The sequence below is a fragment of the Labrus bergylta genome, chromosome 21 (assembly GCF_963930695.1).
Source record: "Labrus bergylta chromosome 21, fLabBer1.1, whole genome shotgun sequence".
Classification (NCBI taxonomy): Eukaryota; Metazoa; Chordata; class Actinopteri; order Labriformes; family Labridae; genus Labrus; species Labrus bergylta.
In genome coordinates this window covers 13,641,062-13,655,663 of record NC_089215.1, presented here as the reverse complement: position 1 = coordinate 13,655,663, position 14,602 = coordinate 13,641,062, and the positions used below count along the sequence as shown (strand labels likewise).

Below are 14,602 nucleotides of genomic sequence, written 5' to 3'. Positions count from 1 at the left end.
TGCTTTTATACAACAGCTGAGTTTCTTTAAAAAAAAAAAGAGGTTTAATTTCTGAAGTGAGACTCTTGTTTGTGTCATGTCCAGTGTCTCAAACATTTTGGGTCAACATAAAAAGTTATTTATCGCTCAGAATTAATGTCATTCAGTCTTTTAATACATATTAGCAGTCTCTATGCAGTGGTTTAGTGCAGGGTATACCTTAGTATATGTTTCAGTCTCCATAGGGTATACTAGGCCTGCAGGATATGAGAAAAATATGCAGTGTGCTTTACATGTTTTCTCTCCCCCCCCTTCTCTCTATTGCTTCTTTCACTTCTTGTATCCTTTCTTTGGTATTTCATACAGTTTTGTAATGTATTTGCTGGTTGTAGTCTGATGTGTGTCTATTGATGTCTTAGTATTTTGCTGTCTTTATCTGTTTTTTGTTTTTTTTTACTGTATTTTGGAGTTGTTGTCCTGACCTTGTCTGTTTGTTTTTTTGTGCCTCATTTGTTATGCATATATCACCAGTTTGTCACTCTATTGCACCTAATACAAAAAAAAAGAAGCTGTTAATGTTTTTTTCTTTGCGATTAAAACATTGCTGTTATCCATTTGAAAAAAGGACACTGAGGATTCCTGTGACATAAAATAAATCCTTTATTATATATAGTGCAGTCTGTTACACCTCTGAAGACAAACTACCACTTTCTTTTGTCCTTCGCTAAAGACACAGTAGATGCCACATTTGAATACTGAACACAGTCAATAATACTGTATGGTTTCTCTTCCAAAATAGAACAACTTGTGTAGCCTAATATATAAGCAATCTTAATATACATATATGTAGAGAAATAAACTCGAACTTTTGAGCTCACCAGCTGCCTCCTGGTTCCACTGATAGACATCACAGTGCTTTTCAAAATCAAAGTAATACTGGCATTTTTTTTTTTGTTCCTCTCTTCCTCTCTTCATTTCTTTAACACAAAATAAAACACATGAGCAAAGCTGCAGGAGGTCCAACTGAAAAGCAAAAAGGCAAAACGTAACATTTAATTTTGTGCTGATGAAACAATAAAGTGAATATGGCTGGAAGCTTTGCGCCCGCTTTTCAAGTCGGTGCGGCTTCATGATGAGGATCTATGTGGTTGAGTTTTGGGTCAGACAAGGAAAAGGCCCCCTTCGTCTCATTTGGACTGATGCCGAGGAGTGGGATGGTTCAGTGCTAGAAGAGGACAGGTTCACAAACATTAGGTTCATAAATATATACCATAAGACTTCAGATAAAAGCCCATCCCAATTTAAGGCCCACTCCCCTTTAGTAGCCCGATGTAGTTGCATGTTTTCACAAATAAATTCAGCTCTCAATTCGAGGCCACGACGCATACAGTGTGGATTTGTTAGTAGATTTAAAAATATGGAGGAAAAGCAGCAAGACACAAAAAAGGAAGCAGCTCAGTCTGGAGGGACTTGAGTTGGGCACCAGAGGGTCGCCAGTTCAAGTCCCGGTATGGTAAATGGACTTGAGCTTCAGTAGCGATTTTCTAGTTTTCTGACTACTCAAAGCACTTTTACACCGCAGGTCACAGCTACACATTCACACACTGATGGTAGAGGCTGCTGAGTAAAGAGTCCATCAGAAATAACTAATCCCATTCTCACACTTGGGCCCCGTGTCCACCGAGTGTTTTTCCGGGCAGGAAAGTGCTGGCTGTACGCTCGGGAGTGTCTGCATGAAGCATTAATTCGCTGAGAAGAAAAGCGCTGCACGTTTGTCCTGTCTCTATGACAACAGTGTGTTGACAACGCCAGCTGTATGACCGACACTGCTCTGTCAACAGCGCCTTTCTGAAAGGTTGAAAGATTTTCAACTTGAGCGCTCAGAGCGGCCGCACAAAAACCACAGAGCGCTTGTAAAAAAAGATGCTTGGCGCTGATAACAATGTGATTGGGCGGACGCTTTCTGCTGCGAACACTCTCTACCCATTGAAAACAACTGAAAAAAGTTGCTGGTGCTGAGAAAGACATGCTAGGTGGACACACGGCCTTGTACGCCGCCGACAAAGCAGCGGGAGGAATTCAGGGTTAAGTGTCTTGCCCAAGGACAAATTGGACATGTGGCTGCTGGAGCTGGGGATCGAACCCTCAACCTTCCGACTGACGCTACCAACTGAGCCACAGCCGCCCCATGGATGGAAGTTGGTCTGGTAGCTGGAGAGGTGCCAGGGCACTTTCAGAATACTGCCACGGTGCCCTTGAGCAAGGCACTGAACCCCCAACAACTCTGGCGTGCTCCCTGTGTAGCAGTCCCACTCTGACATCTCTCCACTAATGCATGAACACAGGTCCTGTTTGTGCATGTGTGTGAGAAGCATGTCTCTCAATAACGGAGTGTACAGCAGAATCCCCCTCAGGGATTATAAAGTATGTACAATCAAAATAATCAAATTAAATTAAAGATGAACTTTAACATCTCTCCAAGTTAGACAGAATGATGCTTCTATTCGTAGCAGCCGTGCAGCAGGTTGGCATACTGTCTTCAAAAGATGAATCTAATTCTTGATTTGTAATTTATTGTTAATTGTTTCCTAATTGAATGCGGTGTTAATATTCTTTCTGGTGTAAATTAAACATTTTATCGTTCCCATCACAAGTTATGTTTGAAGCCTGTCCCTAATAAAGGACGGGTCATAGAGTTAAGTAAATAAAAGCCCGGGCTACCATTAGAAGTTTTACGGTATTTAAGAGAAATGTCAGTCTGTTAAAGAGACAGGAAACAATACCTTGATATTTATTTACGTCTTTGGTCTCAGAGCAGCTCGTCTTCTGCGCCATCATCGACACTCCCTGAGATCGAGGCAGCTTCTGAGGTGTTCAAAAGAAAAACACAAAAATCGTTCTATCAACAAGTGAAACATTATCCAGCTTGTTATTTCATTTACAGCAGCAAAGATCCAGTAATCCACGGCCACCGGGGAGGAATCAGGAGTAACCCTGGATTATAATAATCCCAGATCATGTGTGTGAGAGGAACTCGTGCCTTCTAATGCTTTCACTTCTTGCAGAAATCATCCAAAGAAAGTGAAGTAAAGGGAGATTCTCATATGTTTAAACCTGAGCATATATATAATTTATGTTCAGATTTGCAAGTCCACTTAAAGTTCTTGTTTTTGCGAGACCCCCCCCTCGGTTTAGTAACATCAGGTGTGAGATCATGTGTTGACATTGACCATTTACATGTTTCCAGCTGATGCTGCTCTCTGTCATCAGGAAATTATATCACTGCTGCAGCTGCAACTGTCAGCAGGAGCACTGCTTTTATTCAAAACAAATCACATTGTTATCCTTTTTTCTACTCTGTGCTAAATCTCCTCCATGTACTCATTGCAGTGACTGGAGTGTAGGAGCAGACCGATGTGGAGGTTGTGGCTCCTCCTCCATGCTTCTAGTCTGACAGGAGGAAAAACTCTCTGTGGTTTTATTTAAACTTGTTTCTTTCGGTTTCTCCTTCATAGCTTCTTGTTTCTAAGAGGGTGCTGCCTCCACTTGTCTCATCACTGGTTAACTCGTAGAGGATAAAGACGCTCGACAAACAGGGCGTGAGGAGAGAAATCGAGGTTGTGGGTTTGGCTCTGGATCATCAGAACAAGTGCAGTTGAAGGATGTGGGTTTGTTTCACTGATGACTGTACACTGTGAATCATTTCTGCTGGGCTCGAGCGAGCAAAGCTATGAGTCAACTTGAGAAGCGGACAGATTGCACAATATGAAGATAAGATGCAGAACATACAGATGACGCTTCTTCACTCTTCACGCCTTCAATCAACCCCACCCAAAGGATAAATGGACTTCAGCTTGTATAGCGCTTTTCTAGTCTTTTGACCCTGCAGGTCACACACTGATGTTAGAGGCTGCGATGTAAAGTTACCATCACAAATAGCTAATTCCATTCACACACATTAATACGCCAGTGACTTGCCCAAGGACACATTGGACCTGTGGCTGCAGGAGCCGGAGATTAGACCACTGACCTTCAGGTTGAGAGACAACCGACTCTACCAACTGAGCCACAGCCGCCCCAACAGGAGGGGAGAACAGACACATATGTTAAAAACACCAATCTGCATTTACTGAGTCCCTTCCTGTCACTTTGCTGTTCTCACCTGATAAACTGATACAGGAGAGGCTGAGCTCCGATGACGCTCCGATAACGTCGTCCTACAGGAAGACAAGAAATGAAAATGTGTTTAGAAGTTGTGATTTTTAGACATGCTGTTAGAAAATCCAGCAAGCCACATTGTATTTGTAATGACAATATGATTAAATATTTAAAGAACTGTATCTTCTGTTTCTATATTTTAACTGCAGGGATCATAATGAACGTTAGTTGAAGTTAAACTGAAGTTTAATCTTTTTCTCAGGTGTTAAAAAAACAAAAAAAGAGGAAACACACTTTCTAACAAAGTCATCAACCTCCGATTTCCCTGCACTCCTTCTAACTCATGTTTCAAAGCCTCATCCGTTGAAAAAAGCAGTTGAACGTCAAGATGTTTTATCGTGCTGTGCAGACATCTTGGAACTTAGATTTCACGTTGTTTATGACCTAAAAGCACAACGACCGCCTTATCTCAGCATGCAGCTTGGACTACACGTTTACAACAACCATATTTTCTACAGGTACGGCTTGTTTTTCTGCTCAATGAATAACCTCGTAAGATTATATTTGTAGTAGGCATTGCAGCACGGTGTGTTTCCAAACTGAAATATCTCAAAATTACAAGATTTACATGTATGACATATTCAATCATTCATGATCCTAAGAGGATGAATCTTCCTGACTTGTATTCTTTAGTGAAGCATCCCAACTACTCATGGAAGATTACCATGAGATCTTTTTTATACATTAAAGGAGCAATATGTAACTCTGACACCTAGTGTTCAAAATGGGTACTGCAGTCCAAATTCTAGAGAACTGTCTCCCCCCGCCCCCTCCTCTCTAGAGTCCATGTTCACGCAGGTTTCCATGTGGTGGACTCTGAAGCTTCAGTGTTTATCCAGCTCTGCATCGGTCTGTAAACCTTTGTGTTTTAACCTCTCTCCATTTTTCAAAAGCATCTCCAATATTGATCCTAGTTTGAGCACGTTTCTGCTCGTGGAGCTTATTAGAAACATGCAGAGGCTTTTTAGGTCGGGTACAATCACTTCTATCTGAACCACTTCTCTTGCCCGCTTCCATCGCTGCAACACCTGTTGGTTTGACCTGATAACTGGTTTCATGTCTGGCAAACCGAGGGCCATTGTTTAATCCTTAATTTACATCGTTTTGTTCAATATTTTAGTTTATGAGAAAACACCAACCTAACTTCAGACATTCCTGTCATCCTCAGCTCTACTTGTGTGGCAAGTGGCAAATTAAAAAAAAAAGATGCAAGATGCTTAAATAATAGAAAATGAATCAACTGTCAGTATATACACAATAGAATACCAAACAAAAAAGGTGAAAGAATAAATGTAAACAGTCCAGAAACCCATTTATATTCAATTTGAATTGACAGAAATCAGAAAAAGAATGGAAATCTGGAAACAGACTGTTTGGGGATTTTACTTCACCTGAGAGTTAAATGAATGCAAAACGTGTTAACCTATCATTTCTGTTGAATGACTTATGTTGGAATTCACTGGATATATAAGAAACCTTTGAGAGACTCTTATTTTACATGAATCAAATGTTGTTAAAAGGGAATTTAAAACAGTATATTTAAATCGAGTCAAAAGTTTTACTTGAAACATTTTTGTGTCTGCAGTGTTAACAAGGCCAATCAAATATTCAGTGTGTGACTCACCAACATCCTCTGCAGACAGCCGAGGTTTTCACCCTCAGTCCTCCCATTCACCACTTCCTGGAAGCTGACGGCATGGCCCCGCCGTATGAGCTCCTCACCGATATCTACAGTCTGAGACAGACGAGTGTTTCAACAAGCTGTTACGACGTGTGCAAGGAAACAGCAGGCAGCAGAAGAAACAAACAAAACGGATAAGAAAAGAAATAAAAATTTAGCAGACCTTGCCCTCACTGCTGTCATAGAGCTTGACGCTGGGCCATGACGAGATGTCAGAGTGGGAGTAGCTGCACAGTTTGGCCTGCAGGGGTCTCCAGGAGGCACAGTATGTCAGCTGATCAAAGTCATCCAGAGCTTCCTCAGTCCACACCTCAGCTGAGGAAAAAAATAGAATAATAAATCAATTCCCATTCCAATATTATGCCTCTTATTCCACGTGATATGTTTATTAAAATGAGTGGTTTACCTTTTGGTCTCACTCCTGCTAAGTTGCACTCAATAGCTTGGAAAGGCAAGCTGAGGAAGTCACTCCTGAAATGTTAATGCAGCAGAAGCAAAGCTGTTAACAACTTAGCAAGACCATCTCTAATTGATGCAACAAAGATGCAATGATATGCACAGTACACATGCTGCAGTACAGCCGATCAGAAGGCCTACAGTAGTTTCTGAACAAGCTCCCTCGACTCTGAACAAACACATATGTTATTTCTGACAAGAGGGGATTCAGAGGAGTACATGGGCCTCAGAATGATCTTCTACAATTAGTTCAGGCTAGGGTAGGAAACTTTTGCAGATGCATTTTTGCAGTATTTGTTCAAGTTATCTTTGCAATCAGACAGCAATCAAAGATTCTCTGGTATCGGAGGATGTCAATGCCCTTTTAAGAGTCGGTGTTCTGACGAGGGAAGCAGATGCAGAAAGGACTGGCGAGCTAGCCAGGTGTAGTCAGGAAGACTGGAATCATCGCTGAAGTGTTACCGTCTGAGGACAAGCCGAATTATGAATTTAAAAGGACAGGAAACGTTTCATTGAGGGGTGTGTTACTATTTTTTGTCAAATATTTCCCAGAATGCTGTTGTGTACTTCACATGCAAGCAGAGGACTGCTTGAGAGAAAATGTCAAATGTTCATCATTATTCTCGACAGAAATGTCATTGTAATCCTCTAGATAGATTTGATCACCCAGCCTTGATGAGAGGTTGCAGTTTGTTAACTTTATAATCAAAGGCTGATTATAAAAGGCAGAGGATTTCAGTAAACCTTTTGATTTAAACTAACATACTTTACTTAGAAACGGTATAATTGTGAGGCGCAGAGCCAACCAAAGCACAAATCAAATGAAGGCCAGCAGTTCTTTCTCTGTGGGACATGTTTGACTGGCGTGTAGGAAATCTTCTCTCTCACCTCATCCTGCAGAGGCTCTCTCTGGGCAGCTCCCCGTTGTCCCCAAAGTCAACATAGTAAAGGTCCACAAGGCCAGAGCTGAGTACTCCCAGCACCTTCGCCCTGTTCCATGTGACATGATCTCTGTAAGGAGCCGCCACAATGTCCCCGACAACAACAGTCTCCACCCTCTGCTCCTGGACAACAAAAACACAGGGACAGTTACACCCAGGAGGTCACTTGGTACAGTCCAAGTGAGCTTTTGTCTCAAATTTGACTGAATCTTTCAAACTTTCCTTCCACTGTATCCAAATGTTGCTAGGTGATTGCTCATCGTGTATCAATGTTGGTTCTCTTTAAATAATAGAACAACAAGTACAGACTAGACGCGAGCATTTCGTTACAGCAAAACTCTGCGTGACTTGGCACTTATCAGAAATTGATTTGCCCGAGTCGATGGAATATTATGTAATGTGAACCTTACGGTGTGGTTTCCGCTGCTGTAGAAGCGGTTCATTTCCTCGATCAGTTTGTCCAGCTGCAGGGAGCGAACCCCGAGAATCTGAATCCAGAAGTGGTTCGGGTTCTCATAAGCAGAAACATAAACCTCAAGGTGTTCATCTGGCTGGAAGCTCAGGTCCGGACTGGGAACTGAACAACACACACAGGGATAAACGTCACAATGTTTGTCATGTAGAGCCCTTTGCACACATTCACTCCGTACTGTGTGAAGTCTTCCCTGACAGATGAGGGTGTTGGGGTGGTCTTAGGATGCAAGGCAAGAAGTAAAACCAAAGGTTATAAACATCATCCTCCACTTCTCATTCAGAGTACAGTACATTTTTCTGAAATCATGCTTCTTTCACACATCGGTTCACCCTGACGTCTTGCAGAAATGTTACTAGGGGCTGTCAAGAAAATCTGTGTGACGTCGCTGTGAAAAAATGGTCTGTTTGTGTTCACGCATGCAGCTAACTCCGGGACATTTTGGGACATTTTGAGGAGTTTTGTGCATGTGTAAAAAGGGGCTTAAAATACAACCCATTTAAGTGCAGATTGAAATTTGAGTGTTGCTGTGTGGATGTTTTGATTCTTACTCTCAAACTTGGAAACTTCAGAGGGAGACTGTATGGACACACTCTCCTCCTGCTCAGTCGCTGTGTCTGTGATCTGCAGCTCCTCCATCTTTTCAAGAATCTCTTCTCGATCTCGGGCGGTCCCATTCGCATGAAAGAGTCCATTTTTCTCTGTTTGCGAGTAGGGAACGTTGTTGTTCAAGCTCACAGGTGCTTCAGTCTCTGGAGCCTCTGGTTTCTGGTTCACAGAAGTGTGGCCACGTTTCTTTCGCTGGGCAGATGATTGTGAGATCTTCAACCTCACAATCATGTCCTCTTTGACCTTTTCTAGAATCATCTCCTGCACCAAATCACAAAGTAGGAGTTATAGATTGTTTTCTGGGCTGAACATGTTCAATCCATAGAAGTGAAATGTACTCACTTTGGCCTGTTTCAGTTCCTGTCTGGTCCCCGTGATCGTCATGTGGCCCTTTGCTAACGGGCCGTGTGTCTTCTCTTTGGAACAAGTCATCTTAACCCCCGTGGTCCTGGTGATCAGTTTCAAACTCTCTCCTCCGCGCCCTGCATCACAAAACACACACAGTAGCGCACACAACACAAGACTGTCAAGAAAGGTGGATCATTTTGTCCAGATGTCAACACTTAAATGTCTTGTTTGTCCATAAACCAAAACAGTTTTCTGTCATAGAGTAGGACAGATAATAGAAAATATTCTCACTTAAGAAGCTGAAATCAGATTTTCTTTTTAACCTGTTTTCCTCAAAATATTACTGAAAAATGATCAATCAAATACTTCAGAATTCAATCAATCTATGTGGCTCAATAATGTTGGCAGAAAAAAAAAAAGATACTGAGGCATCTAAAAATGATGAAATCGATTTGCACCCTCGTTTAAGTTACCTATGATGCGTCCAAAGGCTGTCTGAGGAACCTCAACAGTCTCGGTCACTGGTTCACATTCAGTGACCAGGTTCTCCAGGACACAGCGGGCCAGCAGGACCTGTTCTTTGGAGCCCTGCAGCATGAAGCACACAGCTGTCTTACATCCTGTCTCCCCTGAGTCTGACAGAACCCTCACATGAGCTCCGGACTTATGGGTCACCTGAGGAGAAGACAGAAAGCAGGAGAGCAGAGACGAGTTTTCACCCCTGTACATATTTCAGAAGTCATTAAAAAATGACTGAGCTGCAAAACGTTTTTTTTTTTTTCTGGTTCTGAACTACTCACCATCTCCAAAAACTTTGCCTGGTATCTGGAAATGTTCCGATAAACTTCTACTGGAAGTGTCATCTTGGATACCTCGGTGTCGGGCCCCTCACCTGTTCATGAAACAACAGAAACAACACTCAGCCACACAGAAAAAGTCATGAGAGTAAAGAGACACTCCTTCAATTTGTGATGTGTTCTTGAAGAAATGTCATTTTAGTTTTCATCAGTAGATACTCACTGTGGCAGCTGCTGCTGTTTACATGGCGGTAGACGATGTAGCCCACTGTGGCTCCGACAGAGAGCCCCGCAGCCAGAGCCACCATCTTACCCGAGCTCAGGCTGCTCATGTGACCCGCCCTAACTGCGTCCATGACACGCTGTGCACCCAGTGGGAGACTCCACCTAAACACAAACATGACACAGGTCACCTTCCACTGGTAATATTAGGTATGTGTTTCCAAACGTCCAGAAACGTGAAAGGTATCTCTGGAACCTCAAACCTGGGCTTCATTTTTACAGATTCTGGGGTCTAAATAACTACTAGCTACAAGACGTTGTGGAATAGCTTCAGTATATTGCTTAAGTCAGCAGTTAGGAAACATGATCCCTGCAGGCTAATGCAACCACACAGTTCTTAATTTTTCCACTGATGGGCTCAGAGTGTAAGTGTCTGACAGAAAGTAAATGGACTTGAGCTTGTAAATTTATTTTCTAGTTTTCTGACTACTCAAAACACTTTTAGCCTCTACCATCTACCACTCAGCAGATGGTAGAGGCTGCTGAGTAAAGAGTCCATCAGTATTAACTCATCCATTCATACACTGCTGAGCAGCGGGAGCAACTTGGGGTTAAGTGTCTTGCTCAAGGACACATCGGACATGTGGCTGAAGGAGCTGGGGATTGAACCCCAGACCTTCCAACTGAGAGACGGCCGACTCTACCAACTGAGCCACAGCTTAGGTTAAGGATCTTAACGGTCAGTTACAGATGTTATGATTTTACTTAACAAGAAAAAGCAGTTACATGGCTTTCTTCAGGCCACCAGGCATCATTGACAAAAACAGTCATTTTACCTTACAGAACACAGGAGTAGCTTGTATACCGCAGCCTCATTAAGCTAGTTTTTCTTTGTGACCACACTGCCATATTCTGTGAGGTAAAATTAAAGGACCAATCTGTAAGATATCTTCCGAATAAAATGATAAAGTGACCTTACTATATGATCAGACATTAAGGAAACATGCTATGTCTAAGTTCTGGCTTCTCTGACAACAATGCAGCAGCCAGTATGTCCTCCTTCTAACTTTAGATTCTGCTCCTGAATGCTCTGGATTTGTTTGGACCAGAGAAGGTATCTGAAGCTATAATGTGTCCACCTGTCAGTCAACTCATCCTCGCCACTGATTATGCACATTTGTGAACAATTCTTAGGCTTTATAAAAAAAGGATGAGTTATAGTACAGTATTTACCAATAAAGGCAGGAGTTATTGATACCACATTTCATTTTCAGAACCAGGCTGTAAACATATTACTTCTGGTGTAAAAATTATTATTTTAATATGGTCTCTATTCTCTAATGGGGATTGTTTGGCTTTTGCAGCCAGCCTCAAGTGGACACTCAAGGAACTGCAGTTTTCTGAACATCCTGAACACAAAGCTCTAAGCTGAAGTTATCTACTGGAGCAATTCCAAAACTTTTTTGTAACTAGTTATTTACACCAAAACACAAGTTAAAATGTGGCCCAAGTTCAAGAATACCTCAGAAGTCAGTAAAGTCTTCTCATGTATGAAATGTAATCACAACAAAACATGAGTAATAAGTATTAATAGGGCTAGCTAATGTCAGGTAGTATCCTCAGTGCTGTGTTGTTCTTGTTAGGCAGCTGAAGTCATGCAGCAAAGAACTCAAAGCATAAGCCAGCCTGGATTCAAAACAGCGGATCATTTGTTCTCAAACATTTCACTTTCATTATCCACCTTACAGATAAATTCGATTATTTTTAATGTAGAAATCCAACTGATTATTTCTCCCAGGGACAGAAAAAAGAAGGTGCTTGTTATTCATTCCTTACCATTTAGTCTTGCAACACCAGGTTTAAAAATATCACAAATGTTTTGTTTTGTGTTTGTAATCCCCTCAAAAGGACCCCCTGAGGTTTGGAGATCCCATTTTGAAAAACACTGTGCAAGATCATCCCAATGTAGCCTTTTCATGATGTCAGACTACATCACTTGGCAAAACATGAGTCTGCAAAAACGTGCAAAAGCAGTCACATTCAAAGAAAATAGCTCCCTAAATGATGAAACATTTAGTGTAGTACACACACACTCACACATAGCACTGCACTTCTTATGAATGCACCAAGCCAAACTGCAGCAGCACCGACCCTGACTGCAGCAACTAATGCACTGAACGCTGCTGTTGCGCACATTGAATACAATTTACTGTAGTTGGGCGACCTCCAGACTTTCCTTTTATCACTGAACACTCTCATCCAATTCTTTCTGAGGCGTTTGAGGTCACACTGCCAAAACAACAGCTCACACACACAAACAGAATGAATGCACTGGAGGTAAGCCAACAGTGAAGAGTATTTGGGACCAGGCAGGACCCCGAGGAGCACGCAGCACCACCATGCAGATGCGCATCTCACTGGGAGAAGAGGGCTCTGGGGCTGTAGTTGAGAAACACATGGGAATTGGACACTCCAACGTCCATCTCGGAGGAATCGTGAAAATAAGACACAAATCTTCACCGATCCCGCACTGTTTTTGTTTACATCCAAGTTCAAACTACTGACAAGACAGGTAGAGGGGGAGGAAAGTTCAGCATTTCAAGTCACTACATGGGAGCAACTCAGTCACATTGCATTTTCATGTCAAATTGTGAGGAGAATGCATGAGATAGATTATGTCGGACTTACTTGCTTATGTAGTTTGTTTTTACTGATGCAGGAATACGCAAAACATAATTGTGCAAAACACACCTACATTAAAACAAGAAACAGATCACTTTAATTTAATTTGACAAAATTGGGAAGTAGCTGGAAACTGCGTTTAGTTTGGTAGTTATAGATCAGAGGCGCTGCTTGTCAACAGGCAAGGCAGGCAACTGCTTGGGGCCCCAGACCAGTAGGGGGCCCCTGAGGGCTCACAAACTTTTAACCACAGCAATGACACACACAAAATATGCAAATTTTGCGATGACAGTCGGAAACCTCCCTGAGGGGCCCCATCTGACAGTACTCACTCTCCTTGCATGCATTATTGGTGTGAAAACCAAAGCTTTTCAATTAAAGTCAACTAAAAAAATGAAAAAGAATTATCCATCTATAGGAGAGAAAACAGAAACAGGAAAAAGAGGAGGAGGAGTAAGCAGGACACTGGCAGACATAATGGTGAGAAATGCAGGTTGTAGGGCCCCAATAGACACTAGAATCGCCAGTGTTACAAATTAATTCTCCTTATTACAAATTGTGGTACTTATTGTTTCTGAGGGCACATATCAACACCCAAACCAAAGACTTCACTGGTAATGTCAAGTTTATTTATAGACAATACAAATCGCTTGACAGTGAATATATCCACACCGAATAGAAGAGATTACCTATTTACACCCAAAATGTGATCAGTCAAATCAAAGCAAAAAGTTATATTAGAGTGTGAGCACATTACTCTTAAATGTGGAGATTTTCAAATGGAGTTTGGCGCAGGGTCGCGTCACGACACCAAAGAAAACACACACAAAAAAAAATGTCTGGTTTAATAACCTTGGCTTTCCCCTACACTCTACGGCATCCTAAAGTACAACAATTATCTTAGAAAAAAAAGCCAGTTTAAACAGTGTGCCCTTCAAATGGCCAGAATTGATTTTTACAATTTTTCCGACGAGTTGTCAAAACGACCGCAAACACACTTTCTCCCCCTGGGCTAGCGAAGCTAACATAAGCTAGCTGCTGGCTGACACATGCAGGCAAGTCAAACCGTAGCAGAAAACTAAACGTCTTAAACACGCGCAAATACACAGTACATCCTGAATTTTAACATTTTTAAAGTATGAAATAATTATAAATGAACATGTCAAGACATGTTCATGTGTGACACTTACAGACCCCTCGCCCTCTTTCGAATCGACCCTGACTGCAACAACTGTCAAGTTACCTCGAGTACCGCTAAAATGTACCGGAAGTTACCTTTTCATTCGCTGTTAAAAATCAAAAATCTGTATAAATTACACATAAGAGTAAGAAACAGCAGTTTTATTATGAGAAATAAACAAATTGCTACCGTAAACGTGCATTTTAAAATGAATGAACCACAATATTTGAACAAAAGTCACATAAAATATTTTACTTTGAAGGGTCAACCGGAAACTGTATTTTATGTGTTTACTTTATATTTATGGCAGGTCAGATGCTCAGTAAGCAACTTCATTGAATCGAGTTAGGGACACGTGGGGGCGTCTGCTGCTGGGAATGATAAATTCACTCATACAGGTGTTTCTTGCAGGTTTATCAGAGTGAATAATGAGATTTTTAATAGCGGTTAATGACAAAATATGTTGCTGTAACTTTTTAAAATAGATAAACACGTCTTAATACAACAGAAAAATGTGTTAAAAGAATATATATTTATATAAATATATAAGTAGATAAAAATGAATTGTAGGGATAGTACAGTATCTGTCTAGCCCCTAAGTCCCCACAATACATTGTACTATGTATAACTGAATGTGACTAAAAAGTTTGAATTTGAAAACGTCTCATTGCTCTCTATTGGAAAAACAAAGAGCTGTCATCCTGTCTTGCACTGGAGTAATTAACATAATGTAGTCTTTAACATGAGCTCAGTGACTTTTACAAAATCTGGGGCCTTTTTTTTGGTAAATGGACTTGAGCTTGTATAGCACTTTTTTTTGGCTATTATAACCATGTTGTACAAATGGATGATGCAAATGCATGTCATTCCCCACTCTCTCTCTCTCTCTCTCTCTCTCTCTCTCTCTCTCTCTGTGTTATGGGACACTGAATTGATGATGAAAAGAGAGGCACTGTTGAATGAGGTAAGTGACAAACAGGACATTTTTGCAGTTTTTCTGTGGATAACATCATATTG

The 14,602-nt window shown here is 41.4% G+C and overlaps 1 protein-coding gene across 2 annotated transcripts; it reads right to left on the bottom strand.

Moving 5' to 3' along the window:
- Positions 1-621: 621 nt before the first annotated feature.
- tdrkh (tudor and KH domain containing) lies at positions 622-13,659 on the bottom strand. Of its 2 annotated transcripts, XM_065949844.1 has the most exons (14): positions 12,412-12,474; positions 12,142-12,283; positions 9,725-9,888; positions 9,505-9,596; positions 9,178-9,379; positions 8,699-8,838; positions 8,299-8,617; positions 7,686-7,852; positions 7,223-7,398; positions 6,285-6,349; positions 6,042-6,193; positions 5,822-5,932; positions 4,142-4,196; positions 622-2,844 (listed from the first exon to the last, which is right to left on the bottom strand). In XM_065949844.1, exons 2-14 carry the CDS (start codon positions 12,204-12,206, stop codon positions 2,789-2,791), a joined length of 1,764 nt encoding a protein of 587 aa, XP_065805916.1. In that variant the 5' UTR covers positions 12,207-12,283; positions 12,412-12,474; the 3' UTR covers positions 622-2,788. The 2 variants fall into 2 exon arrangements, with proteins under 2 accessions (XP_065805916.1, XP_065805917.1); XM_065949845.1 differs by lacking the exons at positions 12,142-12,283; positions 12,412-12,474 and adding an exon at positions 13,596-13,659.
- Positions 13,660-14,602: the final 943 nt, after the last annotated feature.

What these genes read in the sequence shown, in the direction of transcription:
- tdrkh (XM_065949844.1), bottom strand. Translation starts at nt 12,206, where the DNA reads ATGGACGTTGGAGTGTCCAATTCCCATGTGTTTCTCAACTACAGCCCC. An exon ending in AGCCTTTGGACGCATCATAG is followed by an intron (nt 8,839 to 9,177) that starts GTAACTTAAACG and finishes TTTGTGATGCAG; the next exon opens with GGCGCGGAGGAGAGAGTTTG. An exon ending in TGAAGTTTCCAAGTTTGAGA is followed by an intron (nt 7,853 to 8,298) that starts GTAAGAATCAAA and finishes TGTGTTGTTCAG; the next exon opens with TTCCCAGTCCGGACCTGAGC.